This window comes from Cervus canadensis, chromosome 1 (assembly GCF_019320065.1).
Source record: "Cervus canadensis isolate Bull #8, Minnesota chromosome 1, ASM1932006v1, whole genome shotgun sequence".
Classification (NCBI taxonomy): domain Eukaryota; kingdom Metazoa; phylum Chordata; class Mammalia; order Artiodactyla; family Cervidae; genus Cervus; species Cervus canadensis.
Genome location: NC_057386.1, coordinates 18,644,001 through 18,664,032, shown reverse-complemented (window position 1 = coordinate 18,664,032; position 20,032 = coordinate 18,644,001). Strand labels below are relative to the sequence as shown.

The following is a 20,032-nucleotide window of genomic DNA, read 5'->3' as shown; positions in this document are numbered from 1 at the left end:
CAAGATCAATCCCAGCCAATGGCAAAGTGCCCCGTGGGGAGAACAGAGAAGCAAAGCCAAACGTCTATATAAAATGTTTAATTTTGGAGGACTGTGTGGTCTGGTGTTTGGGAGGGCACTCACCCACAGCAGGCCAACCACACAGCTGGAAACAGAAGGCCAGAGGCAGGAAGCTGGCCACTGCCTGCCCCACCCCTGCACACTCCAGAGTAGACTGGGGCCTGCTCTGCCCTCGAGGTGGGTGACAGCTAGTGCCGTGTCTGCTCCTGGCACACCCTGAGAGCCCACAACTTCTGCAGTGCCCGGCCCCTCTACTCCACCTGGGCCTGATCCATGTGTCAATACACACACTCGGTCTCAGTCTCAGAAAAGCACTGCAGAGCCTAGCTGCCTCTGCCAGGCTCAAAGCGGGATCTTTCACACCGGCTCACTTCTGATTCTTGGTCTTCCTCCCTCTGTCTCCCACTCTCAGTGTCCCCTGCCCTCACCCCCCACCCCCATAGCCCTGCCTTACTCCGTTTCCTGGGACAGGAGACCCAGGAGAACAGCTGGCCTCAGCTCTCCTCAGAACAAACAGGAAAAAGAAACCCGTAGGGCAGAGTCATCAGGGCTCCCACCCCACCAAGGCCTGAGCCCAGGAACTGGGGAAGAGACCTGCCTCTTACCAACATACACACACATGCACATAACACAAAGGATCAAACAAACAGACCAAAAAGCATAAATAAACATAACTGGGCCAGCAAGGAGGGATGGAGGGTGGCCTTCAGTGGCTCCCTGCACCCATTCTCAGACTCCCGCTGCGCAACTCAGCCGTCAGTGGCCAAGATGACAGCGGCCCCGAAGATGCCCACACTCTCTCCAAGGAGCTTCATCTGGTTCCAGAACTCAACGCGTCGTGTGTTGTGCCAATAGGCCACATTGCCGTCAATGAGCAGCATGACCGGGGGCAGCAGGACAGCCAAGATCTGGGCAGCCAGGGTCACGTAGTAGCCCGACAGGAAGGCCAGGGCCAGGACGCCATAGAGCACGAAGAAGAGCTGGACCATCAGCTCCCCGCCAGGGAGATGGTTCAGATACGCCAGCCGGTCCTCCTTGCTGTGCTGCAGCGAGTAGGCCTAGAGACACACCGTCCTCTGAGGCTCTGAATAGGCTGAGAAGCCTATTCTGGGAAGGCCACCCCTGAGATGCAAGACAGCCCCTACCAGGTGGGCTGTGGACTCCCCTCTCAGACCTGGGGCTTTCTGAAAGGAAGGCCCCTGTGTCTCCCCTTGGACGAGGGAGCTCCGTGAGGTCAGGGTCTGTCTCTCCTGACCCTGGGGGCTCAGAAGGAAAGAGGGTCCACAATCAGACTGGGGCTCTCACCTCTGAATACAGAGCTCTGCACATGGGAGATGGTGCTCTGTATCTAAGATGAAGCTAAGTAACTTGGGGCCCATTGACATTCCCTTCCACATTGGCCCCACTCCCAGTACCAGGGAGGCTACCAGGGCTGTACCAGGCAGCCCCATCAGCTCTAAGTGGCAGAGCCCCAGGTGGGACCTGAACTCTACCAAACCTCTTCTTTGTCCTCTCTCTGTCCTCTGGGGGGTGAAGCCAAGAGGCCCTCTTGTCCTCCTGGCTCTCAGGCTTGGGACTGAATGGTCAATCCACCCTCTTCTCTCCCCTGGTGCCAATAATGTTGGAAGAAGGGATTGTCAGCCAGGTCTCAGGCACTTGAAAGTCCCCCAAAGCCCAGAAGCTGGAGGGGGCAACTGCTGGGAGTTAAGCCCTCAGGAACTACATGCAAGCCTCGTTCTGTCCACCTCCCTGGGTTCTGCCAGGCACCAGGCCTCGGTTCACAGCTCACTCTCAGTAAAGCACCTCCAGTCGACAGTCCCCCAACCTACCACACAGACGAGGTAGATGCCCAGGAAGACCTGGCCGGTGGACTGGAGGGAACGGCTGCGGGGTTTCCGACGGTACAGCTCCCCAGCACCGCTGGCCAGCACAAGAAAGCCACCGATGATGGCAACTGTGCGTGAGTACATACGGACCTAGGCCAAGGCGAGGGGACCCTGATCAGAAACTGAAGCCATTGCACTTCTCCTGGCTGCCCCAAGCGCAGAACTGCCCATCTCTACACATCCCGGTTCATCTGATGAACCCTCTTACCATTACCATGGGCAGGTAGAGCAGAAAAAGATAATTCTTTTTATCAGAAGTGGAAATTGAGGCCCAGAAGAGTAATAAACTTGTCCAAGGTCCTATACAAAGTGGCAGAACCCAGATACCAAGCACTGCCCCTCTCCCCATCCCCAGGTCTGCACATTCAAAATTCAATATTCTTTCTGCCATAGAATATACTCTGTTCCCCAAACTAACCAATGATCTCACTGTCCAGTAGCTATTCTCACACCTGCCTCCCCTAATTGACTCCCAGTCCATTCCCTGCGGGTAATGCCTTGGTCCAGGCTCATCTCCAAGCCTGGAGTGCCTGGCACAGGTCCTGGAATCTACAGGGTTAAAGGCTGCCTTCTGATTAGATAAATTTCATAAAATCTGATTGGTGGACTAGGTACTCTCTAAAGTTCCTTTCGCCCTGGTTCTGATAACTAAACTAACGGTGTAGAGTTCTGGGAACCAGGTGACCTGGGTTCTGGTCCCACCTGTAATGCTAACTGTGGTGTAATTTTGGGAAAGTCTGTTTCCCATCTCTGGACCTCAATTTCTGCACTCTGAGGGGGAGGTTTGCTGGTCTCTAAGGTCCTTCCATTCTTGTGGTCTGTAATAACCGTTACAAACCAAGGGGTTCAACCTTCCCAGGCTTCGCACTGTGCTCCTGGCTAGTACCAGGCAATGTCCAGCTGACCCAGACACCGGCTCCACCGGCACTACAGCCAAGTCCCGCCTAGGGGCGAGGTGCTCACCTTCAGCCAGTCCCCGTAGTGGACGTAGCCCCCGACGTAGGCGGCATAGGTGCTAATGGCAAGCTGGAGTGCGGCCCCCAGAGCGAACCAGCGCCGCTTCACTCCAAAGGACATGAAGCTAGCGCACAGCACGGCCGCCCCCATGTCGAAGTACAGGTAGGGTACTGGGATGTCGGGCTTCCTGCGAGTAGGGAAGGGGGAAGGAACGAGGACAGAGTGAAGCACAGGATAAAGCGGGAAGAAGAGCCTTGAGACCCCTAGGGCTTCCGCAAGCTCCACCGCTTCTCCAAACCTGAGCCCCGTCTCACGGCTAGGACCCCCGCACTACGCTCGATGCCCACCATGCTCCGGACGAGAGTCCCTAACAAGTCCGAGGTCCCAGTTCCTCCCAGTCCAAAGATCCCAACTTCTAGGCCGCAACTTCTTCCCCACCTCACCGCACCCCCGTTCCTGGGACGGGCCGGACCGCCCCCACCGCGTTCGGCGACCGCACGAACCCGCTCACCGGCGCGCCTCGGCCCTCTCAGCATACAGCATGAGCTGGCTGAAGCAGCCCCAGAAGGGGCAGCGTGTGAGCAACACAGAACCCAACTGCATGATCAGCTGCAACATCCACCGTCGCGAACCCATCTTCGACGCCATTTTGAGAAAGGGCAGTCCGCCGCAGCCTCACCCGGCGGCCAGGGAGGCCGGCGCGAGGATGCGACGCACAACTTCCGGGTCTCGCGGGTTTTTTTTCCCTCCACTTCCGTCGGGAAACAAAGCTCTCACTCTCTAGTTCTGGACTGAAGAAAGTATTGTAGCTGCAGGGTTCCGTTATTCTTTCTGCCCAAGGAGGCTCAAGAGTCCTTTCTTATAGCTGCAAAACTGAAAACTAGAGTAGAGGAAGGAATAGTAAGCGAACTAGCCTTTGAATACAGCTAAACCTGGGCTCCAACTCTAACGCAACTCTGTGACTTTCAACATATCTCCTATATTTCCCAAGATTCATCTGGGAAACTGGAATGGCATCGACGACACAGGGTTGTGAAGCTTAAATGTTGACAGTGTTGGTCCTAGCACATAGTAGGGCTTCAGTGAATGGTGTACACAGCACACACACACACGAAATCCCTCTGCTTCTAAGTTTAGAGTAAGAGGTTCTCCTCAGAGCCACTTGTAGAGAAATTTGGTCTTGGTTTGCCTTTCTTCTGTCCCCTGAGAGAGAAGAGACCTGACGAGGACATATGGGTCATCTCAAGCAGTCCATTTCTCCAGCTCTAGTGCTCCGACTCTAGCCCAAGCTACCACTTTTTGTCAGTTTAGCTGCATCAAGCTTCCGACTGGTCTCCCCCACTGTTTCTTTTGCCTCCTTTGTTCTCAGATCCTCTGTTTTGTTCTCTTAACCATCAGGCACCTCTCTCTTGACTCGCTTAGTACATTAGCGATTGTATATTTGTGATTTGTCTATTGATGACTAGATTAACACTAGATTGTGAGCTCCATGAGGGCAAGGACAATGTCTGGTTTCTGCCTACTATTATATCGTCAGGGCCAGGTAGACGGGATGCCTTCAGGAAATATGTGCCAAATAGATAAGTAAATGAACAAAACGTGTTACCACTATGTCATGTCTCAGTAACTATTTGTTGAACAAATGAGCGAAAGTTCGGGGCACTCTGGGATTGCCACCACACGGCCACCCCCACCTATCTTGCTGCACCCCCTCTACCACCCTGCAACATACAAATTCATCTTCTAATATTAAAGACTCTATAAGCACTTTAGTAAGGTCCTTTAATTCAGGAGGTGTATTTCCATTTCCCTGGGGAAGGGAGAGGGAGCTTATGTTCAAGTAGCATTTCTGAAGATATGAGTTTAAAATTCCCAATCAGCCAGTGAAAGCTGGACAACAAAACACTTTTCACATCTGATTTTTTTTACAAAGTCATTGATTAAAGTCTGGGTGTATCAGAAAGAATGTGAGAAAGGGATATATCAGGCAAAAAACTAGGGAAATGAGACTGTGTGATTGCTGGGGTGGGGAGTTGAGGGTGAGGGTGGGAAAACTCCAGTCAAAGGGAATGAGAAAAAGAATGGGTTAAATGTTATTTTGCCTACCCTTCCTACCCCCTACCACCACGAGGCAAGTTTTTACCAAAATACAGGCATGTGTGCGCGCACACACACACACACACACAAATACAGGCACACACTACAGTATCAACTTTCCAACTGTTTTTCTTTTTCCAATCTCCTCACCTATCCCCGATTCAAATGAGACAAAATGCACAGCCATCAGGAAGGAGCAAAAGTGCTGAGAACTGGGATCAGTGTATGTCCACAAAATAGTTCTAGAAGCCTGCCTGGCTTGTGCCCATGGGAACAATACCCTTACCCACCCTACTTCCATCATAACTTGAGCAACCAGCTTATGATCAAGTCCCCAGCAGCAGAGGCCAGGAACATGTGTGAGTAAGAGAAAGGAGATTAAGATGAATGCTTTCCTTATAGGGCTTCCCTGGTGGCTCAGATGGTTAAGACTCTGCCTGCAATGCAGGAGGTCCGGGTTTGATCCCTGAGTCAGGAAGATCCCCTAAAGAAGGGAATGGCAATCCACTCCAGTATTCTTGCCTGGAGCATTCCATGGATAGAGGAGCCTGGTGGGCTACAGTCCATGGGTTCAAAAAGAGTCAGACACGACTGAGGGACTTTGACTGCACTCATCCCACCCCAGTTCCCTCTGATCTTTCTTTTAGTTCCCTCTTCCCCAAAGAGGTGTTGAGGACTAGAGGTCAGGCTGCTCTTCCCAGGGCTGAGAAAGATGAGAGCATTGTGCTAGGTCAGGGGGAAGCAGGTGAGGGAGGGGTGGTCAGTCCTAGGCCCTGAGAGTTGAACACAGCCATTTCTCTCTCCCCTCCCACCACTCCTCCCACCATGCCTGGGCAGACAACTGAGCCCCAAAGACCTCTAAGGACCATCCCTTTTCCTTTCTCCCAGTTCCCTCTTCTCTCCCTCCCCCAGCTGCCTCTCCAGGGCTCCCCTGCTCTCTGGTTCCTCCCGGGCCTCGCCTGCACTTGCACTGAACCATAACCACGGTCACAGCCACAGTGATCAGCCCAGCTGGGAATCCACACTGCTCAGCACCACCCCACCAGCTGCCCAGGGCCACAAGTCAAGTAACCCAGGCTGGCTACACATAAGTGCCACAGGTCATCCAGGTTCCCAACAGCCTGTTGCAGGTCACAGTCACATACCCAGGGGTTTGAGGCAGCAGCATCATGCCTGCTGTCCAGATGCCCACTATATCTTGAACTTGAGATGCTGCAGTCAGTTGCCTACAGCAGAGAGGAGGCCCAGTGCTCACAGGGTTATAAAGGCCTCGGCCTCCAGCTGACTGATGTCAGTCCCAGCCAGGGAGCACTTCCAGGCTGGCATGGGGGCCAGGGCTGCACCCCTGACTTGCTATCCTGGTTCCCAGCCAGCTCTGCCAGCACAGGTGGAAGAGGCCCCCAACCCCAGCGGTGCCCAGCTCAGCCGGGTTGTGGCTCAGGTTCGGATGCCCCAGGTTCCCAGGCTCCAAAGGCTGCAGGGGTCCAGGCTGGCAAGCAGGTTGTGAGAGGTCTAAACAGAGTAGACAGCACGGGGTGATGGAAAAGTCTGGGAGCAGAGGGGCCAGCTGGTGGGGCTGAGATACAGCTGCTCCAGGACACCTAGGCCCCCCTGGGCTCCACCAGCCAAGTCCCACAGGACACTGGGAGACAGCAGCTGCACCCGCAGTCCACACAGGCCCTGGAAGGAGCCACCTGCCGAGTGGCCGAGACCACTGTGGCTCGGCTCTGACAGCCAAGCTATCAGGGAACCTGGGAAGGGTCTAAGCAGGTGGAGGCCTCCACAGCCCACACAATGCCCAAGGCTGGGCAGTTTCATGGTGCTGGCCACCTGCCGCCAGCCCCCAAGCAAAACTGATGCCCCATTGTGGCCGTGGCCACACCTGCTCCACCCTCACCCCATGACGGGATGGAGTGAGGATGGCACCAGGCAGTCATGGATGCTGAGAGCTTGTGTTACTCTCCTCCATCCAAGATATTGGGGAAGCGTGGTGATGCTAGGAGAGAAAAATAAATGCAAACACAACTCAGGACCTCACCATATGTCAGGGTCCCAATGTGGTCTCAAGGATACCTTCTCTCCATCTCTCAAGATCTTACCTGCTTACCTAGCAGCTAACAGCTAGGTAAATAGCAAAAGCTACTTCAGCCTGAGATCCCAGCCTCCTGACCCTCCCATCCCCAGCCACCCCTCATCCTAGTATTCCTACTAGGATGAAAGGCAATCAGGGAAGATCACCTTTTCAATTCTCTAGACCTTTTTTACTCCCACTCCACACTCCACCTCACTTATTTCCCACACGATTGCAGAAACTCCTCCTCCTCCTGCAAAGAGCTTCAACTAGATGTTGGCCTAATCTGACCACCGAGGTCAGGACCTCCCGCAGAGCCCCTGTGTACTCAACCTCTACCCCTGGCACTACACTTGCTGAGTGCAGCAGCAGCAGCAGCTCAGGAATGGAAGAGGAATCTCAGCTCTAGTTACCTGCCTGCCTGGCCTCCTGCCAAGCCCCACCGCCCAAAGCAGGAGCAATCAGCTCTCAGGAAGCCATCATCGTGAGGGTGGGGAGAGGGGACAGGTTGAGGAAGTCTCCAAGCCCTTCTGGCCTTCTATCAAGGGGAGCAGGACCCTGCCCTGCTTTTCTTAGAGCAGGGGTTCCCCCTTCCACCTCCTTCTCTCTTCTGGAGCCCCAGGCCCTCCTCTATTTCTTGTCAACCATGGCAATTGGGAGAAGCCTTGGAGCCCTCCCTCAAGTCATAAAGCAAACAGGTGTCTCTTTTTTTCATTGCTACTTCCTGCCTAAGACAACTGGGCACAAAGGAGGGGAATGTTCTCTCTTGTTCTCACTAGGCCAAAGGTCAAAGTACTCCTCTCTGGCCCTCAAGGAGTGCCCAGCCTTTCCTTCTGAAACAGGGGCCTGGGTTCAGGGTACCCAGTGCTTCTGCCTTGCCCTGGGAGGCCAAACATTTACTTTCTCTCTAGGTTCCCGAGTGCACTCAGGAGCTCCACCCAGCAAACTCTTTAAGAGAATAACGGCCATATGGAAGAAATGGTTACCAAGGGCCAAGCAGCTCATTAGAGGCTTCATTTAATCCTCAACTGAGACACTCATTTCACAGATGAGGGAACTGATGCTTGGCAAGTTTAGGTAAGTTGCCAAGTCATACTGCTAATTAGTGGCAGAGGTGAAATCTGACATGACTCAGGCCTATCTGAATCCAGGCAGGCATCTAACCACTAAGCTATAGTGACCCAAAGAGTGGGCCATCATCCCTTGTGCCGTCTAAACACCCCTCTAAGATGTCAAGGTCACAGGTGAATAGTACATATGATGCCCAGAATGGTAAGGGCAGCTGAGCCACCATCAACCTAGGATATTACTCTCAGCTTGTGGTTGATCAGACTTGAGCCCCTTTGATTTAATTCAAGTGATCTGGTTCGAGCAAATTATACCAGAAAAACTTGAGGAATCATCGTCAATAATCTTTGAGAAAACATTACAAACAGAAGGTTGTCAGAGACTAGAACAGAATACAAGTATCAATTTTTACAAGTCAGTTGAGTAGAATAACTGTTAACAAAATTCAGAGGGCTCATGAAAGTCTCATCAGTTACCTAAAACATGATGGCCACTAGGTGCCCACATGAGTCCACTAAAAACCAGTTATACCCAAACAACTTTATTTCCCTTTTTGATAGAGTTGTTAGATGGCTATCACAAACATCTGGATCCTATTAAAGTCTCTTATGCTATCCCTTTAGATAATATGAAAACACAGTTCATAAAAACTGGAACACAACACTGGGATAGATAAGTTGTACACTGGATTGTAGCACCAAGATTTTTTAAAAGTTCTTAGAAGAGGCTGAAATAGTTGGCTTAGAAAGACTACTGCACTGGAGAAAACAAGCCAGCTCCCAGTCGTTATCTGCCTGCTTGGCTGCTTCAGCGCCCCTCACTCACAGGAATGAAGAGCAAGAACCAGAGTGCAGGAGACGGGCGCTCTTGCCTTAGTTCTAGAGCCGCTGCAGGGAGGACAAAAGGGTGTGGTACAGCTGGTACATGTTGCTTCTCAAAGTAAGGAGCTCCCCACCAATGAAGGTGTTCAAGTAGGGGCAGCCAGGCAAGGATGCTGTAAGCGAGGATATTTAAACTGGGAGGCAGTTTAAATATCCATAGAAGCGCCAAGATCTAAGTGCTAGGATACCTGTGCTGAGCTTCAGATATCACACATGGGCCACCCCTAGAACTAGAAGCATGCTATCTGCACTGTTCACATACTGCCTTCTGGAGTTACATGGCTACATATCCTTCCCATAGCCAGCGCATGCGACTGACAGCAAGACACTTTCATAAAGGCTAATCTGAACTAGAACTGAACTGTATTTGACATCAGCCATGCACCTGGCTTCTCTTGTGACTCAGACGGTAAAGTCTGCCTGCAGTGCGGGAGACCGGGTTCGATCCCTGGGTCGGGAAGACCCCCTGGAGAAGGGAATGGCAACCCACTCCAGTACTCCTGACTGGAAAAATCCCATGGATGGAGGAGCCTGGCGGGCTACAGTCCATGCGGTCTCAAAGAGTCGGACACGACTGAGCGACTTCACTTTTACTTATGCACATGGAGGGGCCAAGGGGCCACTGCTGTAATCACCCTCTTGCAAACATCCTCAGCTGAACTCCCTGATAAACCTCCTATTCCGCTCATACCAAAGAATCCACTTGTCTACACCAAGTCACTCAGTACAACTCACCCAGTGGCCACGTGGTTACAGCATGACGCATGAGTATGCACCTCTAAAGCGCACTCAGCAACTCATGGGAGTTCCCGTGTGTGTTTACTGAGCCACCAGCCACATACTCTTTCACCCTCATCTCCCTGCCATATCCACAAACACACCTGCAATGGTACTATCTTCTCCTTCCTGTTTATTATGGAGGAAGGGCCCCATTCAATCAGAGGCCAAAACCCCTACTGTGGCCATGGATCTCACCCATTTCTCAGCATTCAGGACAAGGGCACAACTCCTAAATGTCTAGCTCATCTGGTCCTATCCTCTGAACTCAAAGCTCGCAACCCATTCGCCATCTGTTCTTCAGTGTTTCATGGGTGAGACAAAATAACAAAACAGAACCCTATTTTCCCACAAACCTCTTCCTCTCCACTGTTCATCATTCACCGAGAAGTCACCCTTAGTTCCTCTTTCCCTGACCACCTTGTCCTCACATCCAGTCCGTCAGCCAGTCCAGTCCTGCACTCACGTTTGTCACCACTCTCACCTGAACCACTGCAATAGCCTCGTAGTGCCAAGAGTCTTTTTTTTTCCTTAAATTTAATTTTTATCTTGGAATACAGTTGAACGAAGTCTTTCTACTTCCACTGTTGCCACTTAACATTAGCCTAAATCCCTTGATAGCTTGAAACCCTTTAACAGCTCCCACTGTGTCAAGAACAAATTCCGCTCCCTAAAACAATGGCTTCAAGGCCCTGCATAATCTGGCTCCTGCCAATTTCTCCGTCTTACTCACTAGGCTTCAGGTGCGTATAGTCTAGCAGTTCCTAAACATTCCAAGGGCTTCCCAGGTGGCATAGTGGTTAAGACTCCACCTGCCAATGCAAGAGACACAGTTTCCATCCCTGGATCAGAAAGATTCCCTGGTGGACGAAATGGCAAGCTGCTCCAGTATTCTTGTCTGGAAAATTCCACAGAGGAGCCTGGAGGGCCACAGTCCATAGGATCGCAAATAAAAGGATGTGACTGAGCACACACACACAAACACCCCAAGTTCCTGTCAACCTCAACTTGAGTTCCTGCTGGTCCCTCTATCCAAGCACCCTTGCCTGGCTCCTTGTTCTTCAGATTTCAGCTTAAATCACACTTCAGAGGCCATTCCAGAATATTTTCTTTAGAGTAGTACACAGACCTCCCTACACACAGTAAGCATAAGCAACTACTTTAATTTAGGAGACAGACCAGAAAGGAGGCCAGATCAGAAAAAGGAGCCACCACCTTTTAGTCCCTATGCTAAAGACTAACTGCTGGAGTCAGCATGAGGATTCGTTTAGGGAAAGAGAGGCTGGCTGAAAAGTCACTAGAGAATTGCCTTACCCACACCTTACTCTATCGTCTTTTCAATAAACTAGAAATAGGGGAGGCCACAGTCCAACCTGCCTTGGTCCTAGCTGCCAGTCTCCTCTTGAGAAACCTGCTGCTTTTCAAGCTGAAACCAGCTATACCCACCTTCCCAGTTCCTCTGATGTTTTTTACTGGTCCCTCATCATTTTTCTCAACTTGACTCCAAGCTTTCCTCAAAACTGTCAGCCTGGACCACTTTTCATCCTGGCTCAGGCAACTCATCCAGTTCTTAAAATGATGACACTCAAAATGACTTCAGTTATGTCAGTGGCTGAATGCTAGGGAATACTACATTATCCTTATCTTAGGGCCTCAAAACTCCCCATCAGACCATTAATAATAAACCACAATAATTACAATGCAAGTCATAAATGCCACATATGAGTGACACAAATTTTAGGAATCACTTTCCATTTTCACTGTCAAGGATGGCTTCACAGGTGGCATTGAAGCAAGGCATTGTAGGAAAAGATAGAGAAGATAAAAACTGAAGATTATCGAGGCTGTAATCTCAGAGGTCACCCAGCCTCCATGCCTTTCATATATGTTAACTCTCAAGATGCCCACAGATTACAGAGTGCACCTGTGGACTGGGGATGAGGGAATTGGTTGGCAGGTTTCTCTTGACTCAGTGAAGCGTGCTGTGTTTTCAGAAATGTAAGGGGCAGGGAGAAGGGTGTTAACATCAAGAGGACATGAAAGATGTCAATAATGTTCTGGGTGATCCTGGATGGGACATGTTTGCCTTGCTTTCTTGTGTTCCTGTAATGAGCCATGTAAGGCTTTTATAATATTAAAAAAAGAAACTCATTTTGAAACTTTATTACCCAGCAGCAGTCTATCACCAGTGGATGGCAGCCCCACAGCACCCCTTTCTCACCTGTAAGGTACGTCATGCTGTTACGTTAAACCCCTGAAGTTGAGGCAGTACATGCCGAATTCAAGTTTCTTAAAGGGGAATGCTCTGGCACCAGCGGCCTCCAGCAGTGATGGGAAAGCAAATCTGCTATGTAAACAATGACCATCCTCCAACCCAAATGACCAATCCCAGTTCCCAAACTCTGGTCCCCACCACTCAACCCGTACACTGCAGCTTCTAGTAGCCAACATTCTCATTATACATTCTCAGCATCTGCCATACTGGCAGGACAGGCGTCTCTATATGACTGAAAGTGTCCCTGATCTTCCTTTATGTCTTATGGGAAAACAGATTTTGACACAATTTGTAGCTTCAAAAACGTCAAGGAGCCTTTCCCTTGAATCAGCGGTTCCCCAGGCTGCAGCCCTTTAACTAATATTGAAGTGCTTGAGCAACTTTCAAAACACCAAACAAAAATCAGCAATGAGCTGTTCAGACTTACACAGTACAGATTCAGTATCAACTCATTGTGGGAAGGCTGTTTACACCGTACTGACCAGATGTTCTAAACAGAAGAAAACCCAAAGGCACAGATGTGGCTGTGGGGTGGTGACCAGGCACTGGGATATAAGGGTTTGTGTGTGTGTTTGAGGAGAAAAGAGAATGCCTCAAAACCAAGAAGACACAGCAAAACCACCAGTTCATGTTCTATCAGAGATGCAAGCCCTCAACACTACATCATTTCTTCAAATCTAGGCGGCAATTCTTACCACACTCATCAGTCTTCTCTGTACTCCACCCCAAACCTGGCTAACAGAAGTGAGCAATACGAAATGCCGTTGGTTCGCCAAGTCCCAGGGCAGCATTAAAGAGCCCATGAGTGCATAAAGCCTGGGGTTCATTCCAGCTCTGCCACTGTGGGCAGCGGTGGTACTCTCACCAAGTCACTTAGCCCTGGTGGAACCCACTCACTTTCTGTAAAATGAGTGGTTTTCATATAATCAAATTCCTCAGAAGCTTCAGTAAAGAGGTAGAGATGAGATCTGAGAGACTGAGAGGGCACGGCTCTTAAGACCCCAAATGTTTTACCTGTTAGTCTCACTGAAAATGACATCTAGACAAAGACTTCTAAAACAAAGTTGGAGTTTCTGAAAACCAGTTAATCCAGTCTCATCTCCAGATTTAACCATCCTAGGAACAAGCTAAAATGCATACTAACGTTTACAAAGGACCTTTTAAGTATTAACCATTTTAAACCATCCTATTTGAACCTTTACAAGCAACCCCAGGAGATGAGTCTTAGTTTCATGCTCACAACTGGGGAAACCAAAGCTTGGACAAGTAAAACGACTTATCCAGAGTCAGGAAGTGAGATGGAAGGGCGACAATTTGAAGCCAACTGTTTTTGTCTCCAAAGCCCTTGTTCTTCCTTCTATACTGCTTGTCTTTCCTGCCATACTGATTCCACCTCTTGAATTGCTCTACATTCCCCCACATCATTTCGTAAACTGAAACCAGTCAAAAGTGCTTCCTACCAGAAACAGTTGGTACCTGCTCCCTCCCATTCACAGACCTAGAGATTAATGGGGAGGAAGTAATGACATGGGACACGTGACACAGAGCTTCTTTCCAGGACTGCCATTTCCCGTTATCACATTCACTTCTTTAAATGCATCTCTCAGGTTTTCTAGACCTTGCACGGTAGGTCTCCTCTGCGCTCCCTCTTTTACCTTCTCCGGAAGTCTACACTTCCATGCAGACTAAACCAGAGGCGTGGCACTTTACATCACGCTCTGGCCAATGGCAGGCGATACGAAAGCATACTTCTCAGTCTTCTCCCACTTCTCCTCCAGTCCTGGAACAAAGGTCTTACATGTGTACCCACCCAATTCTTTCCTCTACTCCACTTACACACAACTCCCAACCCTGTATCCCCTTCTTATACACTTGGCACTGTATTTCTGGATGAGTTCTCAGGAGTAGAAGAAGAGAAGGTAAGAGTAGGAAGCAGAGAGTTTAAAGGGAAAGTTTAACCAAACCAAACACACACATCCTCAGACCCCTCCCTCTGGGGCCTCTAAAGCACGCACAAACCCGAGACATGAGTGATGGTTAAAAAAATTTGGGTTTTATTGTTTTTGCTAAACAATACTAAAAAAAAAAAAATTCATTTTGAAGGCAGGGCTTGAATTATTTAATTTTGATCCATTTATTTAATTAAAAAAAAAAAAAGGAAGGGGAAAGAGATCATGGCCAAAAAAATATTCATTAACCCCCACCCCACCCCCAAAGCTCTAGCCAGTCACATGAGCATCACCCATGTCCCACGCCACAGTGCCTGATACACACTCTGCCCCTCTGGACTGCCTAGGTACAGAGGCAAGGGTGCCAGGTAGCTCTCAGCAGGTTAGTCAAACCAGACAAACTGGTGGGCTAAAGTCCAGAAATTCTTCCCAGGTTTTCTGCCCATTGGCTGAGCACATACAAACTGTCATAAGCTTGTAAAATTGAAGGGGTGGTGGGGAAGGTCATAAGAGCAGTAGGTTGGCAGAAGAGAAACGGCAGGTCACTCAAACTTTTTCCTGGGCTAGTGGCTCTGGATACAGACTTAAAGAGGTCAGGATAGGCGGACTCTGGGTTTCTTATGAAAGAAAACCTTCCTTCAAGGAGGAGCTGAGATGTGCCATGCAAAACAGTTCTTCCTACAGAGGGCACAAGAGACGGGGCAGCTGTCGTTCCCATCGAGGAGACAGGAGGGTGGTGAGAAAGTTCTTCTAGTACCATGAAGTAAGAAAAAGGCAGAAGGAGAATCCTGAGGTTTTTGCCAAATGTGAGACTGGTACACGTATAGTCAGAAGACTGAAAAACCAGAGCCCATCTGCAAACACTGGCTCTACAAAGTGCTGCGGGAGGTCCTCGCTGTGCACTAAGTCAGGTGCCTGGCTATGGGTGGTGGGGAGGACAACACATTTTTATTCTCAGAGGGATGAGGTGGGAAGAGTGGCCATGATCTAGTAAAAAGAGACCTGCAAGAAGCAGAAAATATTTAGAGAACATTTTAATATATATTTTCATATATATATTTAAAGTTAAGAAAAATAAAACTAATTCAAGCCATGCCCTGTGCAAAAAAAGAAAAAAAGAAAAAAAAAAAAAAGAAAAATTTAAAGTGAGACCTTTGTCTGCTGCTCTAGTCTCAACTTAAGTATCACAGTCAGCTTGTTACTTTTATTTTGGAAGAGGAGATGTAAAAGTTTCTTTCAATCACTCGGAAGGCAAGTGTAGCCACTTATAAAAACAGAATGGCAGAGACAGACTGGGAAAGGAAAGTCAGAGGTGAAAGGGCAGAGCAGGAAAGGAATTTTCAAAATAAAATTAACAAGGTGACTGTTCCAGAAGGGGGCTGTGAAAAGGACATGGTGGACCGAAGTCTGTTAGTCAAGTAATGATTCAACTTTTAAATTATTCTCTTGTTCTTTTTTGTTGGGTGTTTTGTTTGTTCAAGTCTAAGATTTGGAAATGCTGACCCTCTGTTAACAAGAGCCAACAGGAAATACAGGATCCCTTCCCTCCCCCGGCCTGCCTCCGCTGAAGCCACCACCATCGCCTCCTTGGCTGGATGCTGGAAGAGTCCTCCGTATGTGTGGACTCAGGATGACAGGGCAGCCTCCTTCTGTGGTTGCTGGGCTTGTGAACGCTGCAGTATCTTTTGGCTTTCCACGTCTCTAAAATGTTTTTCAACCTGAAAGACATCAGTCAGCCTAGATCAGAAAAACAGATGGGCACACAAGGCCTCCCACAGAGTTCACTCTAGACTTCACCAGCCTCGTGCTGGCTGTCCAGTTCATGGATCATTCGGCACCATTCCCCTTGCTCCCTGTCTGTTGGCCTTCCCAACAAGGGAGGTGGGGGTCCTCTTCTATCAGCCACATTTTTTGCAGCTTCAGATAAGACTGTCTAAAAGAAGTTAAATCTATAAAGTAGAACACGAAGGGAGACTATTCTAAGCCAAACTCCCTCTCTGCTCCTTACACAACTGCAAAATGAAAAGCAGGTAGGGAATTACAGTCTTAAAACTTTTTATATCCACCATGTTGGTCTCCCAATACTCAATTTGTTTTTACAAATGCTTCAACTCAATCTAGAAAGTCAGATGACATATGCAGGGTCATGGATTCCAACAGACACTGATGTATACCAACCAGCCCTTCCTGAGAAGAATCCAGACTGGGAGGAGAGGAACTGCTCAGGCCCAAAACCATGGAATGCTCTGAATAATTCCAAAAAGCCACAGTGCAGAAGACATAGGGTTGACCACTCGCTTTATTCTGCATTGCCTGTTGGTTCCATCCCCACAAGAGTACCCACACCATGGCTGCAGAGCACCAGCATGCAGGGAGGCAAGGTGGTCAAGGCTGCTCACAGACGGGCCATCAGAAGGCAGGCACTGTGGCTAACATCCTGCCCTGATGCTGGAGGGGAGAAGGCCGAGCAGTCACTCTCTCCCTACGGTTTCTCGGCTCCTTTACTTACTATTTTGCGTACATGGCTCAGTGCACTCCCCTCTTTGCCTTTACAGTTTTCCACTTGATATGGGGGTGTAATAACAACTTCTTCCATGACTACGATGTTTTTTTCTTGCCATTTACAGTCTTTAATGCTGGAAGGAAAAGAGAGCAGGTGAAAGTTACCTCTTGCGAGGCATTCCACACTTCCTGCCTGATGAATAACTCACTCCAGAAAGCTAACCCCAAGTTCCTAGCTTACTATTCAGTCAATAACTAGATGCCAGCAGCCCACAGGGAGGAGCAGCCAAGAAACACTTCCTGGGTACCACTGTCTAGGAAAAGCAATGGAACTGATGCACACTTATTCCAAGGATGGTCCAGAGTGTTACTCTGAAGTTTTAGGGGCCTGAAAAAACACAGAAAACTTGGTGATGGCCTCAGAAGTCCAAACTAATTTGAGTTACAAATAAACAGCTAGGCTCAGGTCACTAGATCCAGTTTAAATAGCAGCCTAGGACAGGAGTTGGCAAATCCTTTCTATAAAGTGTCAGGTAGCAAGTATTACATGCTGTGCAGGCCATACACTCTCTGTCACAACTATTCCTCTGCATGCTGTACCTTAAAAGCAGCCACAGATGATACATACACACATCAGGGGTTCTGGCCCGCTGGCTGCAGTTTGCCAACCTTTGGCCTAGGGTGAAATGGCACCTTTAAAAAGACAGGAGAACAAACTCCCGCATCCTACTGCAATCTTCACTCTGCTCCCTACTCCATAATGCCGCTCCTCCAAGAGGCCCCTCTCAATTATCAGACAGCTGCGTACTTGCCAGACTGGGAAAACCCATCCCATTTCACACTTGGGGGAACCCAGGGCAGCTGATATTACTAAGAGAGTTCCTTCACATACCTGTAAATGTTCAGATACTCACACCGCGGCCTCAAATGGCTCTGATGCCAGCTGCCATCTGTGCACCAGACCCAGGTGGTTAAATAGGGTAACAGAAGGCAGCAGGGGTGGGGGGGGGGGGGTCAAATGTTTCAGTTTTTCAGCAGCTAGGGAAGCTAGTGGAGAGTCAAATGACTTCTGCTGTGACAAAATGTCTTTTATGAGGTGGTAATAAGGTGGCCTTCTGCTCTCCCTAATTCCCTATGTTCACCCCAATGTATAATTGGGAAAAGTGAAATAGATATAACTTTCCCTTACTAAAACTGCATCAGCTTTTACAGAAAGGTACAAGATCAAAACAGTAAAAGAGAAAGAAATCACTAGTTCTAAATTATGGCATACAAGGTGTGGAGGGGACCCTCAGGGATAATCTAATCCAAAACTAAGTTCTACAGATGAAGACACAGAAGCCCAGAACAGATAACCTGTTAGTGATCTTCCAAATGGAAAAGCAACAAGCACCACATCCCTGGATGCAAGATACTGCCAACACACTACCCAACTTCCCTGGTGACATTCAGAAACACAACTACCCACAAATCAGCCACCAGACAGCTCAGCCAGGCAGCATCCCCAGGGCAAGGGACCCCTATGCTCCCCCCAACTCACGTCTTGTGTATGGTCTGGAAGAGCTGCTGGCCCTCTAGGGAGACACCAGCGCTGATTGCATAGGCCTGGCTCAGCTTCTCCTCCTTCTCTGTCCGTGCTTTGCTGGCAAGCTAGGGTGGGCGAGAGGAAAGAGACTCAGAAAAACATTCACCTTCATCCTTCCCAACATCAGGATGTAAACTGAAGAAAAGATGCTGGAAAAGACTGGTTTGGATAGAGTCAGTTTTCTCAGAGATCAAAAGTGAAACAAACAAGGGATTTTTCCCTGACAGTCCAGTCATTAAGACTTCACACTTCCACTGCAAGGGGCACACGTTCGATTCCTTAGTTTGGTCAGGGAACTAAGATCCTACATGCCTCACAGCATGGCCAAAAAAAAATTTTTTTTTTTTAAATTTTAAAAAGTGAAACAAACAAAAACACACACAATACACCTAAATAGTTACTGCTATTCCTGGCAAACACCTATTCCTTCCGATACTTACTGAATGCCTACCATGTGCCAGACATTCACTACACTAAGCCAAAGATACAGCACTGAAAGGGGCAGGGAGACAGACAATAAACAAAAACATCAACAAGGTAACTTCAGACAGGGCTAAGCGCTCAGAAGAAAACAGCAGGGCACAGTTGTTAAGAGCAGGACTGGGGGCGGGGTCACCTGACAGAAAGTGAGAGTCAGAGACAAAAGGCAATGCACACATTTCTATGAAAGGAGAGAACTAAGGATATTTATCAGCTACTGTGCTGGAGCCTCAGGATTAGAAATTAATGTCTACCACACCTTCAAAGACCAGGATTTGAGGTTTTAAAGACTCAACCATTCTAGTACCATTATCTGTGCTCACATGGGGAGCCAGGACTCAAGGAAACCTAACCAGGCACCGCTGACTTGGGCTACAGCTACCAGGCTCTTAAAAAAAAGAACAATCTACATTCTATCTCATGTCTGTTCCTTAACTGCCCACTAGTGAAACAAACATAAGCTGATCAAGAGTTGCAGTAAAATCTAACAGTCTACTCAAATCCAGTAAATCGCTTCCAGTAGGGGTGGGTATCATGTCAATACCTGCTGCCCCTCTAATACATTTCTGGTCCCACCACACACTATTGGTTGCTGGATTACAAAAGAACAAATGTGTCTGAGTGGAAGACAAAATAAATATACTGATAGTTAAAACAAAAGACAGATAATGCATCTGAAAGCCAAACAAATGACTTGGAGATTTTTCAGATCCATGAACAAGAACATATATTTATTATGCTGATGCTGCAGCTACTAAAGACACGTGCACAAACATACACATGAGCACAGACAACCTGGCCCCAACATCAACTCCTTAACGCAAAGAGAGTTCGTAACTCCAGCACATTCGCAAAGTACCTAGATGCTTGGAGTTCTTAAACATTCATATTCTGCCTTAAGACTAACCCTTGACACCATAAACCAAACAGAGATCCACCAGGGGGGAAATAAGCAAAGCGTCTAACTGTTGGCAAAATGAAGCACTTTATTAAGCGTGAGTTTGACTATGAAGAAGAGAGAAAGCAGCCTTCAATCAGGTTATGGGGAACTGAGGAGTCTCAACTGCCTCTGAGTTTCAAAGACTGCCTGAGAGGAGGGGGTGTGAGCAGTCACACATGCTGTCATTTCGGTCTCCTCAGGTAAAAGGGGGAAGGAAAGCCAAGACTCTGTAGGGACTGAAAGCCAGAGCTCCCTTTTCACTTGGTCCCCAGGACATGGAGAGAGACAGATACAGCAGCAGTAAATAATCTTTCAAACCAGGGCCTGCCACTCTGGACCCACCAGGCAATAACTTTACAGAGAAGGAAAAGCACAGGGCTGACAGCTTTCGGTGAGCACTGGCAATCCCAACTGCGGCAAGGAAGCCTGTGGCTTGAAAGCAGTCAGCCTCCACCGTACAAGAACAGCTAGGGGTGCATTTTTAAGCAACAACAAGCAAACCTT

General features: G+C 48.8%; 2 protein-coding genes across 4 annotated transcripts in view; both read right to left on the bottom strand.

Moving 5' to 3' along the window:
- LOC122440752 (protein LSM12 homolog) overlaps positions 1–20,032 on the bottom strand; it is a 78,137-nt gene that overhangs the window by 44,527 nt on the left and 13,578 nt on the right. The window contains exons 3-5 of one of the 2 annotated variants that reach the window (XM_043467387.1): positions 18,064–18,173; positions 16,531–16,657; positions 11,946–15,739 (exon numbers count right to left, since the gene is read on the bottom strand). The exons of the other annotated variant lie outside the window; for it this stretch is intronic. Coding sequence (XP_043323322.1) covers positions 15,647–15,739; positions 16,531–16,657; positions 18,064–18,173 — 330 coding nt within the window. The 3' untranslated portion in view covers positions 11,946–15,646. Of the gene's footprint in view, positions 1–11,945; positions 15,740–16,530; positions 16,658–18,063; positions 18,174–20,032 lie in introns of those variants that run through there. 2 annotated transcript variants of the gene reach the window in all.
- TMEM101 (transmembrane protein 101) lies at positions 64–4,154 on the bottom strand. Of its 2 annotated transcripts, XM_043467365.1 has the most exons (4): positions 3,415–4,154; positions 2,910–3,090; positions 1,890–2,036; positions 64–1,118 (listed from the first exon to the last, which is right to left on the bottom strand). In XM_043467365.1, exons 1-4 carry the CDS (start codon positions 3,549–3,551, stop codon positions 810–812), a joined length of 774 nt encoding a protein of 257 aa, XP_043323300.1. In that variant the 5' UTR covers positions 3,552–4,154; the 3' UTR covers positions 64–809. The 2 variants fall into 2 exon arrangements, with proteins under 2 accessions (XP_043323300.1, XP_043323310.1); XM_043467375.1 differs by lacking the exon at positions 1,890–2,036.

Bases quoted from the DNA above. Each gene is read 5' to 3' on its own strand.
- TMEM101 (XM_043467365.1), bottom strand. From the start codon at position 3,551: ATGGCGTCGAAGATGGGTTCGCGACGGTGGATGTTGCAGCTGATCATG. The intron at 3,091-3,414 runs GTGAGCGGGTTC...CCCTACTCGCAG, and splicing joins GAGAGGGCCGAGGCGCGCCG to GAAGCCCGACATCCCAGTAC. The intron at 2,037-2,909 runs GTGAGCACCTCG...GCCTTGGCCTAG, and splicing joins ACTACGGGGACTGGCTGAAG to GTCCGTATGTACTCACGCAC.